We start from the raw sequence: 14,809 nt of genomic DNA, 5'->3' as shown, positions 1-14,809 counted from the left end.
GAATCTTGGACTCTACTAATGGCAACACCGTAAGATAGATAATCGCGTCGCAGATCTAACCCAAACAAGGAATGTTACAGACGCGTAATAGTGTTGTTTATCTGGCAAGGTTCTGTATAGAGTGTGTGATACAATAGGTTTAGTCAAATAGAAAAAAGTGATACGTCACCAAGAAACAAACAAAAAAACAAAAAAAAATGAGGCGATGTCTACTTAGCCCCTTGCATCGCCTTCAAATTTGTTCAAAGCTACTCCTGGAGACTATACACTATACTGAATAGCTGGATGTACCCAAAGAGAGCTGTGATTACTCCAAACCAAGCAAATCTTTGGCATTTGTAAAATGCTACCTATTTTATATTTCTGTCACATTACCCTTCCCCTTCTCCCACTGGTAGTGTACTTTTGCACAGAAAAAAAGAAATGCAGACAAACATTCTATAAGTAACACAAAGTTGAAAGAGTCGTTTCAGATAATATGGCGTAAAATATTTACACTGCAACTCTTTCTGATATGGTACACAATTGGACAGCTGAAAGAGAAAAAGTCGAGACAGCAACTATGAGCCTAGACTACCCTACTTTCCAACTCTTTACAACATCCGAGTGGTTATCCGTTGTTTCCTGAAATGGAATATGTACACAAAAAGTAAAAAAAAAAAAAAAAAAAATATCGCTCGTAACGCATTGCCATAAGGCGCATATTTTACATTTCCCGCTTTTTGTTTTTTTTTTGTTTTTTGTGCATTACATTCGGAAGAATAAGATTCTGGCCCAATTTATCTAAAAGGCTATTTGAAGAAAACTAGTTGATACGTTAAAGAAAATCAGTCGATCTAGGAAGAGGAGAAGGCAAAAAAAAAGAGGATGCAGTGGAACCAATGGACGCGCTTCCAAAGACGAAGAAGATGATCCTCCTCTTCCAAATAGAGTTTCCTAGAGGTTCTAGATCAAAGGAGAACGAATACGGTGTCATTCCCTTTTATCAAAATTGTGTTGCTGCGGGTGAGAAAATACAAATCCTGTGTATAGGTGTAACATTTCACAAAACACAATGAAGTTTTTATCGACTGCAAATCTCATGACTGACTAAAAAACAAGAAGTACAAGTTTGGTTTTGGACCCCATCGCACTACCAACTCTTTGTCTATATTGATTGAAACAATTGTTTCCAATTGTGATCTCGTTATTTCCTTCATTCTTTTTTTTTTTTAACCTCCTACAGTACAAAGCATATCACTTATAAAAGAATAAAAAGCCACCAAGGCGAGGAGAATAGGGGTCAGTCTCTATTCTTACAGCCAGGCGTTGGGAAGCCTTTGTCTTAGGAAGAAAGGATAAACTATGCTGTCTTTTTTTTGTTTTGTTGTTTTTTTTAAGTCCGTACAGTTAATTTACGCAGCACTTTAAAAAAAAAAGGGGGAAAACGAAATTTATACGTATATTGGAAATTTGATGACCCATTTGTAAGACACACAAAAGAAGAAGCCAAGGTGTTACAGATAATTTTGGACCTTCATTGTACAAAAGGGATATACAGCAGTACCTCTTCTTGAAAGAAGACGGGAAAAAACACTTGAGTTTCGCGCTGGTTTTCTCTATTTCGTGTCGCAAAAAAAAAAAATAAAATAAAATAAAAAAAATTAAAATTAGCAAAAATAAAAGTCACACATTAGCATACTTCTTACATTTGCAGTTCTAGTTCTCAAATAGAATCGATTGTTTTCTGTAAAATCTAATTTTCTTTTTATTTTATTTCTGAAAATGTAACCATTTTTGGGAGAGTTTCATTTTGTTGTTGTTGTGTTTATAATGCTTGCTCTGAAATTATGGTTCTTTTCTATTGTCGCACATTTCAAAAGTGTTGGGAGTGGAGAGATCAACAGAAATGTAGTGAATCAAATGGTGAGAAAACAAACCTATCTCCCCTTCCCTTTCTCCACTCTGCAAAGCCTCTCTCTCTCTTTACGGTTAGAGATGACATTCTCTCCTCTCTTTTACTTTTTTTATCAACTCTATTGTCCTCCTCGTCTAAGCAATTAAAAAAAAAAAAACAGCACCAGAGAGAACAAACAAACAAATAACAAGAAGGCGCATATACAGAATTACCTAATATATTATATAAGCTAATTTATACACAAAAGAGTAAGTAAAGTACTTTAAATGCATAAGCTTAGATTTGCTGGGTGTTGTTTGTGTCACTAAACAGAGAGAGAAAAAGTTCCAAACGGCACACAAAGTAACTCTTTATGAACTAAAAGCTTAAGCAAACGGAAACACACATTACAACTGAAACAGATCACCACCACCACCACCACCACTACTAACACCCCAACGGAGAGATAGACGGAGGAGAAAAGTTTTAGTAACGACTGTTGTTCATTGGAACCACAAGTGTGTAGCTTATATAAGAGTACTTGGTTATATAGATAACTCTCCTGATGAGATACGATACTCTTAATCCAACAACCAATCCTTTCACAATGGAGAAAGGAGGGTGTTTTTTTTTATTTACGTGTGATATATATCAAAGTTTCAAATTTTTTTTGTAACCGATTCATCTGTCTCTATTTCTTTCTCTTTCCGTTAAAAAATTGTCAGCGCTTAATAAACAAAAAGAAAGTCTAAAAAATTACACAGATTTATTCAACAATATGAAAATGTACTGCATCTAGTTAAAAAATAAATTGCACAAATCGTTTGGGAAACAGGAAATCGATTCAAATAGAAACTGAAATGGAGTAGGAGAGTAAAAGAGATGTCAATAGTAATGAGTTCTTCTTCTTTTTTTTTTTTTTTTTTTTTTTTTGTTGGGGCGGGAAAGGGAGAGCGGGGGACGAGGGCGAAGGCAACAGAACTCACCCGCAAATGATAAAGCTTAAGTGACCCGAGTGTAACCTCGATCGGGAAGACTGTGGCAAGGTCGCAGAATTACACAGACGTTCTAAACTCTTAAGCTTTTGATAAATCACGCTGTAATATATTTTTTTCTCTTCATTGTTCACTTCTGGCGGCTAAGAAAATTGAAACTTCCCGGAAATTTAAAATTAGAAATCATCTAAAAGCAAATGCGGGCGTAAATTGAGAGCAAAAACAAAAAAAAATATGACTTCATTCGTACGTAATTGGTGATGTAAGTAAGCGTAGAGTAATAAAACTTTTCTTGCATTAGGGTTAGACAAAACTTTGTGTATTAAAAATCAACTATTTATCTATTTCTCCTTTTTCTTTATTTCTTCTTCTTGAATAATGATGATGATAAAAAATATTAATATTAATATCAACAACAACAACAACACAATCCAACTTTATTGTTCTACTCCTAAAATTCTGTTTCAAAGTGTAATATAAGTTTCTTTTTTTCTTATGTTTACTTCTTGTTTTATTATTATTTATTTATTGCACAATAAGGAGGTCTCATTCGTTCTTTCATTCATTCTTTTGCTTATGATGCTGCTCTAATCTTTCCTTTTCTGAAGGTGGAGACGTACATACAACTGTAAGGTCAGGGGAGCTTGAGGGATTTTCACTTCTAGTGCAGTGCGGAACTGTACCGACCACCTTGCTTCCCATATTGGATGTTTTTATTTATTTTTCAATAAGCTCTTCTGCTTGGTGGTACATAAAACCTAAAATAAAAAAAAGTACAAAAGAAATAATCGATGCGTTGTGTGTATAGTGTATATACATACGTACATACATACACACTATGCTTCCTTTACCAAATGCAACAAGTATTAATTATTTAATTTTAATTTTTATGTTTCGTTTGGCTTGGGGATCACAAAAACTCCCCAAAAGACAATATAATACACAACAACAAATTTCTCTAAAACAGAAACTAAAAGGACTGCAAAAAATGAAATGCTTTCCTTTACGTTATATATATATATATTATACATACCATGCCTTCCTTTGAAATGAAAAAAAGAAAAACAGAACCAACAACTTATCTCGAATCACATATAGCCTATCGAGTCTCAACTTCGCGCCAGAAACAAACTAACTAACCTCAATACTCGAGACTAACAATGATCAAAAGCTCAGACTCATATATCGACGGATACATCAAGCTCGCTTGGGTAATACTAGCGACTTCGCCTCAGTCGCCTCCACCAAGCTACACCCACACAATGAAACTATATAACCATTTCCAAGCAAGATATGGCGCTTATATCAAGAATCTAGTTATAAATTCACAACTATCGTCAACAAATTTGATTATATCGTTGTATTACTTGTACAAGCACTATCATAAGAATTCAATAGTGTGTACGAAATTGGATAAACCTCAACAAAATGCAGGAGGTGTAAATGAAGTGGCGATTGATCCAACTCATATTTACATGATTATTACATCACTCATATTATCCAACAAGTCATTTGATGATCAATCATACACGCTTAAAACCTGGCTCATTATCATCAACAACACTTCAAAGAACTATCCATATGCAGGTATCAATGTCGACTTGGCTCTTCTTAACACTATGGAGTCTTATTTTTTAAGTTCGGTTGATTTTCAATTATCATTTATTGGCATGTCTGATGACGCATGGTTTTGGTCATTGTTTGAACGTCATGGCGGTATGGTTGATGTTGATGAAGTAACGGTGTCAATGTTTAAATCTTTGGCCGGATGTAATGTTGCAGAAGTGGACGCCATTGCTACACCAATGATGATTCCACCTCAACCACAATCTTATCAATTACCATATCTACAACCATACGAGCAACAGCAACCACCTTTACAACAATCAACATTGCAACCACCAACATTGCAACAACCACCTACTTTGCAATCACAATTTGTGGCTCCACCATTTATCAGTGTCAATTCAATCACACCACCACCACAATTGACCACATCAATGTGCTCACCACTTGAAAACAATACAACCTTTTCCTCATACTATCTATTGACACCAACCACGCCATTGGATTACTGCTGCAAAAGAAGAAAGTTGGAACAACAACCCATCTTGCCATCACAACTGTTGCTTCCACCACCACAACATCAACCGCAACCACAGCAAGTTTACTATTCGCAGCCAATACAACCACAGTATATTCAACCACAACAATGGTCTGCTTATCAAGTTCCATTACCATGCTCTTACTGGTGAGGGGAAAAAAAAAAAACTTGAAAGGTGCTTTGCAAAAACATTCACGATTTATTTAATGGGGATATGATATGATTTATTTTACTTTTATGGGAAACGAAAAAGGGGTATTTATATATATAATTTTGGTATTTTTGGTTTTAGGGCTTTGTATATAGAAAGGAATACATAATGGATAACTTATGATTTGCTTTTGATGATCTCTGTAATCCTAATATCATCTAAATAAGGTCTCCTCCATGGTGTATACTCTAACCGACATATCCTTACTTCCAACTCCCAAAAGCAATTTCTTGTCCACTACTTGATTACTAAAACTCACCTTCTCGATCCTATCAGCTGGAGTTATCTTTTCATCAAATGAGACAATAAGTTTAAAGTCATTGCCATCAGTAGTGTAGACACTAATCTGACCACTTTCAAGCCCCAATGCAATAATGCTCAAACTTGCATCTGTCTTGCCTTTAAATACAGACACAGCTGTGATTGGCTCTTCCAATTTCAAACTATTCACAAGAGTCACCTTATCCTCAACCTTCCAGAACTTCATTTGCTTATCACGTGAAACTGTGACAAACGAAGTGCCATTCAACCAAGAGCAATCCCAAATAATTCTTGAATGTGCTTTAGCATTAAGTTCAACCAATTTAAATTCGGCGTCATCTATAAGCTCCCATAAGGAAAACTGTCTATCTCTTGAAACCGCCAATAAATATTTCCCATCAGGAGAAAATTTTAGACTTGATATAGTCAAATTGTGACCAGCAAGAACTTGCTTCGATTGCTGATAGTCATTGTCAACGACAAATACTCGTATCACTGCATGTTTGGCATTATTGGACTTACATGACGTAGCAATTAGTTTCCCATTGGGAGAAGTTGAACAACATGTAACTTCATACCCATGACCATACAATTTTTCAATTTCTGTTGCAAGACTATGTCTTTGCAAGTATGATTCCGTAGGTGGTAAGTTTACATTCTCAACCACATTTTGCACAGGCTCTTCACCACCATCATTCTTGGTTTCCTCTTGCACTTGAGCATCTGCCTTGTTCGACAATCCCAAAACTGGCAATGAAGCAAACTCAGGAAGCTTTTCATTATCGTCATTAATCTCAATACCTCCCAACGCCTTCAAGTGTTGTCTGACCGACTCTGTGAGTTCAAACACACGCAAGATTTTCTCATCACCACCGGAAACAAATTTAGTCTTTGTGATGTTATCACAACAAATCATATCGTATCCATGTATCTGTGGTCGAGCTATTTCATGCCAAGTGGTTACCTCCTTCCTTTTCCATGGCGCATATAGTCTTGTTGTTTGATCAAGAGAAGTAGCCATAAAATATTCACCTCCAATGGACCATCTCAAGTCAGTAATCGCACCAACTGTACCAGTAATACCTATAGTCTCCTCGAAATACTTTGGCTCTTTTGATACCGACTTGTATGCTCTTATTGCACCGGTCTTACCTGTCGCAAGAACATACTCCTCATTGGAGTTGTCATCAATAAACCATAAACAAGACCAGAATCCACCGGAGGCCCCTGTAGCAGTTGATGCACCCTTAATGGACATTTCTCCCAACCTACTTGTACATACCCATATTCCTGACTCAGTATCCATTTCCCAAATCATCAATGCAGTATCAGCAGTGGAGGTTAACAACTGCAACTTTGACTCATCATTTTCTGGTTGGTGCTTACATGAAGGGTGCCACTGGATACCAGTAATCCAATCATCGTGTCCCATAATCAATGCTTCAAAACTGAATGCAGCTCTGCTGTTGTCACCAAAATTGAACTTGTATTGCTTATTTGAGAGCAAGGTTAACTTTGTTGGGTCTTCATCTGTATCGTCGATAGAATCATTCAACTTCAACCTCCATAGCCTCACATATCTATCCTGTGAACCACTTGCTAGGATATAGTCTTTGTACTTTGACTTTGTCACAAATTGAAGAGTCTTCACCCAGTCCTCGTGACCAGTTAATTCAGCACTCTTGTCAATTGAAATAGAGCCTCCAGTGACTTGCAAAGAGTAAATGTAGATGTTATTTGTAGTACCCCCAATGGCAAGGATGTAGTTGCCACTTTCATCAATTTGTTGAATGGCTAAAGACAAGGGATAAAAATTAGACTTGACTTCGAAATCATAACCTAGTTTAAACCCCTCGCCATCGTAGATCCATATTATAATCTTGTGGTCAGCTCCACCTGTGACGAAAATGTGCTCATTAACTTCAGCAATGCAAGTCACAGAATGTTCATGGCCACTAAGCGATTGATGAAGCTCATAAACATCACCACTTCTCTTCCACACATTGACAAAATGATCTTCTCCCACTGATACTAAAAGCTCACTATGGGGTAAAAACTTGACACCAGTTACTTCCTTTGTATGTTTCTTTAAAGTGTAATAGACTCCGCGATGGGACTTATCTAATGGTTTCCAAAGAGCAATAGAAGTTCCTGCGCCAAATGCAATGGTTTTGTGATGTGGGTTGTAGTCAGACACATAATTCTGCTTATTAGCTCCCACGAATATAGCCTCCTGTGTGATAGACATTATTGCTTTGCTTTAGCGGTCTTAAGTTCTAGGCTTCAAAATTTTTTGCAATGAGATTTGGTTGTTCTTCTCTTCTTCTTTTTTTATGTCACAAAGCGCTCACAAATAATCAACAACCAGCTGAAGTCATAGCGCTAGAGAATGGTGTCAGCGTACGTATAACCATAGCAAGTGATCTTCTTTCCACTCAATGGTACTAACTATTTTAGGGTAATTTTAGTCCAGAATGCGACTCCCGATACAATAATACAGTTTCAGGATCAACTCGCCAATGACTTACCCATGAAAAAGGGCAAGTGGAACTTTGCATTTCGAATCTTCAAAAATAATCCATATGCAATCCCTAAAGAAGTCGCCGACCAGGAATCACAAAATCCAGAATCAAAGTTTATGTACACATTGTCGCCATCGTATATACCAGGGACCACGGCCACCCTAATAAATGGGAGGTCCGTAGGTCTATTCAGTAGCACGATAAAAGAGGAGGCCTCAGAACTTGGCTTGCAAACAGAGTGTATTCCAGATCAGCACTTGGATTTGGGAGCCACCACAGGATTGAACGATCCATTTGACATTCTTGTCAATCAAAAGTTGCAAAGTTTATGGACCCAAAAGCAATTGGTTAAAGGAGATGGTGGACAGATTTACGAGCTAGAAAATGGTAACTTGTGTATCAGGACCTCAAATATCTTTCTACACGGCAGTTTCAAAGGGTTGCTCATACAAGTTGAAATAAGTGAAAAGAGTATCCGTATGAAGAATACCACCATTTCTGACCTCATTTCAAGGATCTTAAAAAAGTATGGAATTTCAGAAGGAAATGTTTGTAGTGATGTTTTGGATTCTCATTTACCTGACAAATATGGAGATTTATGCTGGCAATACTCAAGAATCCTCGATTTTTAGAAACATCAGCGTTAATACAGTGTATACGAGATGAGATGCACAAAAAAAATAAAAAAATCATTTCATCCTCTCTATTCAGTAACACAGTAGACACACACGCAGAGACCATGAAATCACATTCAAAAGGTAGTTCCAAGAGCAACAAACGTGAAGGAAGGAAAGAAAGACGTCAAAAGGAAGAAGAGGAGCTTAAACAGCTCAAAGAGAGAATTGAAAACTATGATCCTCAAGTAGATGAAAATGCGATGCAACAATTTAGTGACCTCCCAATCACTCAAAACACTCTACGAGGACTCAAAGAATCTGCATTTATTTCCTTAACCGATATTCAGAAAAAGACAATACCAATAGCATTGAAAGGTCATGGTTTGATGGGTACCGCCAGAACTGGGTCTGGTAAAACCTTGGCTTTTCTAATCCCCGTCATTGAGATTTTGATAAAGAATGACATTACCGAGTATGATGGGTTGGCAGCATTGATTGTATCACCCACAAGAGAGCTTGCGGTTCAAATTTTTGAAGTCTTGGCCAAGATTGGTAAATACAATTCATTCTCTGCTGGGTTGGTCACCGGTGGGAAAGATGTGCAATATGAAAAGGAAAGAATATCTAGGATGAATATCTTAGTTGGGACTCCTGGACGTATTTCACAGCATTTGAATGAAGCAGTAGGGATGGAAACATCGAACTTGCAAGTTTTAGTTTTGGATGAGGCAGATAGATGCCTCGATATGGGATTCAAAAAACAGATTGATAACATTATAAAACATTTACCCCCAACCAGACAAACCTTGTTGTTTTCTGCAACAACTACAGATAGCGTTCAAGATTTGGCCAGATTATCCTTGACAAATCCCAAGAGAATAGGAACTTCTTCAGATCAAGATGTGTCAGCCATCCCAGAATCATTAGATCAATACTACGTACGGGTGCCGTTAGAGGAAAAGTTGGACGTTTTATGGTCATTTATTAAATCACATTTAAAGAGTAAAATTTTGGTATTCTTTTCCTCATCAAAGCAAGTCCAATATACATATGAATCCTTCCGTACGCTTCAACCAGGTATCTCACTTTTGAAACTTTATGGTCGTAACAAACAAACATCAAGGTTGGAAACTACAATGAAATTTGCCCAAGCTCAGCACGTTTGTCTTTTTGCAACTGATATCGTTGCAAGAGGATTAGATTTTCCAGCAATTGATTGGGTTATTCAAGTTGATTGTCCTGAGGATGTCGCAACATATGTTCATCGTGTAGGAAGATCAGCCAGATTTGGAAGACAGGGTAAATCATTACTCATGCTCACGCCAAGTGAAGAGGAAGGCTTTTTACAAAGACTCAAGGTTCATAATATAGAGCCAAAGTTGATGAATATCAAACAAAAAAGTAAGAAATCAATCAGACCGCAATTGCAATCATTATGTTTCAAAGACCCAGTGATGAAGAATTTAGGACAAAGGGCTTTTATTGCGTACTTTAAATCAGTGTACGTACAAAAGGACAAGGAAGTGTTTAACGTGGAAAGCTTACCAGCAGAGGCATATGCAGCGTCGTTGGGTCTTCCGGGAGCACCAAAGATTAAGATCAAGGGAGGCTCTACAAGCAAGGAGAAAAAGAATGAGTCGAGAAAATTACTCGCCTTATCGAAAAGTGATGCTGATGGGGAAGTTCAAGAAAAACCTTCCAAAGTCAAGACTAAATATGATCGAATGTTTGAGAGAAAGAATCAAACGATTTTATCCGATCATTATTTGAATTTGACAAACAGCAAAGCAAGTGGAAAGGATGATGATGATGACGAGGAGGAAGACGATTTCATGATGGTGAAGCGACAAGATCATGAGTTGAAGGATGAAGATTTACCAGACTTGCTGTTGCCAGTATCCAAGAGACAAGCAAAGAAGGCGCTCTCTAAGAAAGCATCTTTGGCTGGCAAGGGAAACCCAACAAAGTTGAAGTTTGACGACGATGGTGTAGCTCATCCAATTTACGAGTTGGAGGATGAAGAAGATTTCATTAAAGCAGGGGATGCCAAGCAGCAAAAAGAAGACTTCTTGACAAAGGAGCAAGAATTAATGAAGGTGACTGATGCTGCTGACAAAGAAGTGGAAAGACAAAAACGTCAAGAGAAAAAGAGAAAGAGAAAGGAAATTGAGAGAAGATTAAAGGAGGAGGAGGAGTACTATTCTGAAAGTGAGGGCGATGTTCCTGATTTGGAACGGGATATGGTGTTTGATGAGAAAAAGACAACCACCAGAGACAATACTTGGTTCAAAGACGAACCTGAGACAAAGAAACAAAAGAAAGATGAGTTTATTGAAATCGATGAGCCAGAAACTTTGGAAGATCTTGAATCATTAGCAGCTAAGTTAATAAACTAATTAGGAACTAAAATATAGACTCAAATTCTGAAATATCACACGTAGTTTGAGCTGATTCGCTGAAATCTAAAGCCAAGAATTTCATCACCACATCTCTAGCTATGGTGTAATTCTGCTCTTCATTTGCAGTTAATAGAGTCATCTCATTTACTAAATCTTTTCCCTCATCAAGTTTGCGACCAATCTCTTCTGCTCTGTTAACAATGGCTTTTGGAATCCCACATATTTTAGCACAATGGATTCCATAACTATTGTCACAAATACCAGGAACAATTTTGTACAAATAAGTGATATCAGCATCTGCTTGCTCGTTTTGTAGAACCACTTGAGTTGACAAATATTTAACCTTTCCTGTAGGCATCCGATCCACAATCAAATTGCCTCGAAAAAGTTCCAAAAAATGGGTGGATACTATACATCTTGGACAATCACTTTGAGAGGCGAAGTAAGCTAAAGTACCTGCTAACAAAGCTGGCGAGTCGATCGAATCACTACCTTTCCCAAATTCATCAATAATCACCAATGACCTCTCGGTTTTAAGATGAATGCATTTTGATATCTGATTTATATCAATAGCAAATGTGGATTGTCGCTTTTCCAAGCACTCCCTCGTCAGGATTCTAGTTAGCAACTTGTCAACGACCCCAATTACGGCTGACATGGCTGGCACAGCACAACCCATTTGTGCAAGCACCACGATCAATGCAGTTTGATTGAGAAAAATCGATTTTCCCGAGAAATTTGCACCAGTTAAAATAATCATTCTTTCCAGATCTCCATACTCCACATCATTAGATACAACCATTTTCGAGTGTGATTCCAATAAAATGTGTCGCCCATTTGTGATTTTCAACTCAAATCCATTAGTTAGCGTAGGGAAAGTGAATTCCTGTAGCGCTGAGACTTCAGCTAAAGAGCATAAACAATCCAATTCCACCAAGTTGTCAATTACCTCAAGGATTTTCTCTTCATAATTCAACACTTCCTCTTGTAATCCTTGTACTATCTCTATCTCTCGATCGTTGATAAGAGTGTGAACATCGCCATATTTTTCATCCAACTCATGCACTTTGTCGCATTTATAATAGGCATTGGTAGGAGTGACAAACACTTGTTCCAACTCAGTTGGCAAGTTCAAGTCTGATGCTGAGTTCACAATATCAATGGACACCAAAAACCCCAACTGTGGTATATAGACTGTGTTGAAGTTTTGGCTATGCATACTCATTAATTGGTGGGAACAATCCTGCAAGATTGACTCCAAATCATTATAGATTACCTTCAATTGATCAATCTCTTCATCCACCCCACTCAAAACCCTAACCTTTCCTTCCTCCGCCGATGATTCCAACTCGATAATCAGTAGTATGGTGTCAGAAAGTGTTTGAAAGTCGAAAATTTCATCTTGTAGCAAGATGCTGGTCGTGAATTTTGGTGGTACTTCGACACCTGATGTTGTAAAGTATAATCTTAGAATTTTTGCAACCTGGACCGAATTTGACAAAAATTGAAGCAAGGATTTCCAACTATTCCAAAGCATTTCATTTGCCTTCAATCTTCTAATCTTTCGAAACAGACTTTTGAGTTGACTTAGGAGTTTGAAAATCTGTTTTCGACTCTCCGAGAAGGAACCTGCGGATATTTCTTTTATCACAGCTTGACGCTCTCTGATAAGTTGCAAGTTTGCTAAAGGTTTTCTTGTCCAGTCACGAAGAAGCAAATATCCCTCTCTGGTGACCGTATGATTCAAAAAGTCAAACAAACTATTCAGTGAACCCTTTAATCCAGAGCTTTTCATTTGCGGATCCGTCACGATTTGAAGAGCATACAACAGATCAGTATCCACAAACATGATATTCTTAAAATTGCAAGGTTCAACTGTGTCAACCATCTCTGCCAAGCATACAGAATCGACGTAGTCCGATATTCCAAGGTACATAGCATTTAGTGTGCCCATCTATGGCTCGTTAGTATACAACTTCTTACCTCACTTGAGTGCATACTTACGGAAATATTGTAACTCGAAGATTTCAATGCCACACTCATAAACAACCTCGAGCTAGCAGTGCCAGCATACCTTTCAAACGATTGGGCTAAACCCTCGAGATCAAACTTTGTGTAATCAGACACAATTCTGACAAAGACCGAGGCATTGCGTTCCACTTCCAAACTTCTCACATAAGCTATCATGCCTTCCGTGCAACGTGACGACACATATACCACATCTGGCCCTAAATCATCAACAATTGCCTCCACGTAAGTATTTGGATAACTCACTTCAATATCCTCATACACATACAACTTTCTATTCTCAACATCCAAACAAGTGACACCCAAATTGGACCTATAATAGTCCAATGACAATATCTTTTTCAGCTCAACTTGGAATGATATCTCTTGAGTGATTGAGTTTAAGTCTTCATCCATTGCTGACATTTGCCAATGTTGTGTGTGTGTGTGGTAAAGCTGTAATGTTTTTTTTTACAACCAAATTCGCACCTATTTCGTGTATTCTTCCTACACATACCATTTCTTATTCAATACATGGAGTAGCAATGACCTTTTCTGTAATAGCACCCAAGCGTATAAGCTTTCCAAACACATCTCTACCTTCATCGTCCACCATCTCCACATCGTCGTCCTCTGAGTGGTGTCCTCCTTTAACATCGACTATACTCAACTCTTGTAAAAAGTCGGTTGGAGCACCTTTAGTCACATTCAACTTGACACCATTACCAAGGTCAATTGTTATCTTACCTGACTGATGAATGTTAATCTTTCCAATCTCGCCACGCAATGTAGATGTACTGGTTCCAAGCAGTGATCGGGTGATTGTCTCAGACTGCAGCTCTTCGACCGTGCCTGGCTCCGGTTTCACCAAACTCTTTTCCCGTGTGAATGCTGGAAGGTGTTGTGGAAGTTGAAAGAGAACGTATTGATCATCATCCTTTTCACGCGTCGATAAATTCTTGAAACTGCCGGCTAAAATGTCCAATACTTGCTCGTGGTCCGCAATTAACTTACTGGCTTCGTCTGAAGCTATCAGGTCATTCTGCGTTATCTTACTTTCAAGCTTAGCTTTATTCTCCTTGATTAATTCTATCTTATCCTCAATGGCTTCACTTTTAACCGTCGCCTCTCGACTTTCAGTTAATGATATCACCGCAGGAGTACTCTCTGCAGAGTCTATGGGTTCTGTTTTTATAGCGTATGGTTGCTCTTCATTAGCAATATCCTCTCTTCGGATACCATCATCCCTAAATGGTCTAAATGGAAACAATTCCGTCGCATCGTCCTCAAATAAATACTCTTTTGTCATGTTTATTTTTGTTGGATCCTCCTCCTCCTCATCAGAGTCACCTCCAGCAGGAGACACTGACCTATTTTCTTTCTTTTTCAAGCTGTTGATAAAATCAGGAGTTGACAGACTTTCACCATTGCTATTGTATACCAAATCAGCTGTTAGCCCTAGTTTGCTTCCACTCAGGTTACCGATGGAAACAGAACCTGCAGACAATGGTCCTGATGTCACTATGTGGGTTCCGGCGTAATTGTTACGACCACCGCGACCCCTTTCTCTCGCACTTCCTCCGCGACCTCTGGTTGATGCATTTCGTTGTACTTCCTGTTTAACTTGTGGTGCAACTTTGGCTCTTTCTTCCTTTGACTTTCTTTGCACTACCTTGGGTTTAAATTTGAGACCAGGCTTCGGTGCTGGTGAACTAGAAGGCTTTTTCGAATTCAATGACTCTAAACGATTGGACATGATTTGATGCAATTGTTGGTGGACATGTAAAAGATCAAACCAAAAAAGAAAAAAAAAAAAA

General features: G+C 38.0%; 6 protein-coding genes across 6 annotated transcripts; 3 read left to right on the top strand and 3 right to left on the bottom strand. All coding sequences in view use genetic code 12, as the record gives it.

Moving 5' to 3' along the window:
- Window positions 1-4,031: 4,031 nt before the first annotated feature.
- Window positions 4,032-5,126, top strand: I9W82_003716 (uncharacterized protein; the record flags this gene model as incomplete). Its single annotated transcript, XM_067692711.1, has 1 exon — window positions 4,032-5,126. The coding sequence occupies one exon, from the start codon at window positions 4,032-4,034 to the stop codon at window positions 5,124-5,126; it is 1,095 nt and encodes a 364-aa protein (XP_067548113.1).
- A 214-nt stretch (window positions 5,127-5,340) lies between these two features.
- On the bottom strand, window positions 5,341-7,695 carry I9W82_003715 (Elongator subunit; the record flags this gene model as incomplete). The annotated part of the gene is made up of 1 exon (XM_067692710.1): window positions 5,341-7,695. The coding sequence occupies one exon, from the start codon at window positions 7,693-7,695 to the stop codon at window positions 5,341-5,343; it is 2,355 nt and encodes a 784-aa protein (XP_067548112.1).
- A 141-nt stretch (window positions 7,696-7,836) lies between these two features.
- On the top strand, window positions 7,837-8,601 carry MED20 (Med20p; the record flags this gene model as incomplete). The annotated part of the gene is made up of 2 exons (XM_067692709.1): window positions 7,837-7,847; window positions 7,905-8,601. The coding sequence occupies 2 exons, from the start codon at window positions 7,837-7,839 to the stop codon at window positions 8,599-8,601; spliced, it is 708 nt and encodes a 235-aa protein (XP_067548111.1).
- A 107-nt stretch (window positions 8,602-8,708) lies between these two features.
- Window positions 8,709-10,982, top strand: HCA4 (RNA-dependent ATPase; the record flags this gene model as incomplete). Its single annotated transcript, XM_067692708.1, has 1 exon — window positions 8,709-10,982. The coding sequence occupies one exon, from the start codon at window positions 8,709-8,711 to the stop codon at window positions 10,980-10,982; it is 2,274 nt and encodes a 757-aa protein (XP_067548110.1).
- Window positions 10,983-10,989: 7 nt separating this feature from the next.
- On the bottom strand, window positions 10,990-13,418 carry I9W82_003712 (MutS family protein; the record flags this gene model as incomplete). The annotated part of the gene is made up of 2 exons (XM_067692707.1): window positions 10,990-12,939; window positions 12,990-13,418. The coding sequence occupies 2 exons, from the start codon at window positions 13,416-13,418 to the stop codon at window positions 10,990-10,992; spliced, it is 2,379 nt and encodes a 792-aa protein (XP_067548109.1).
- Window positions 13,419-13,515: 97 nt separating this feature from the next.
- On the bottom strand, window positions 13,516-14,748 carry RPC53 (DNA-directed RNA polymerase III subunit; the record flags this gene model as incomplete). Its single annotated transcript, XM_067692706.1, has 1 exon — window positions 13,516-14,748. One exon carries the CDS (start codon window positions 14,746-14,748, stop codon window positions 13,516-13,518), a length of 1,233 nt encoding a protein of 410 aa, XP_067548108.1.
- Between the last annotated feature and the right edge of the window lie 61 nt (window positions 14,749-14,809).

This window comes from Candida metapsilosis (assembly GCF_017655625.1).
Source record: "Candida metapsilosis strain BP57 chromosome Unknown scaffold4, whole genome shotgun sequence".
Taxonomy (NCBI): Eukaryota; Fungi; Ascomycota; class Pichiomycetes; order Serinales; family Debaryomycetaceae; genus Lodderomyces; species Lodderomyces metapsilosis.
Note: the sequence above shows the minus strand (reverse complement) of the source record. Positions and strands in the feature narration are given on the sequence as shown.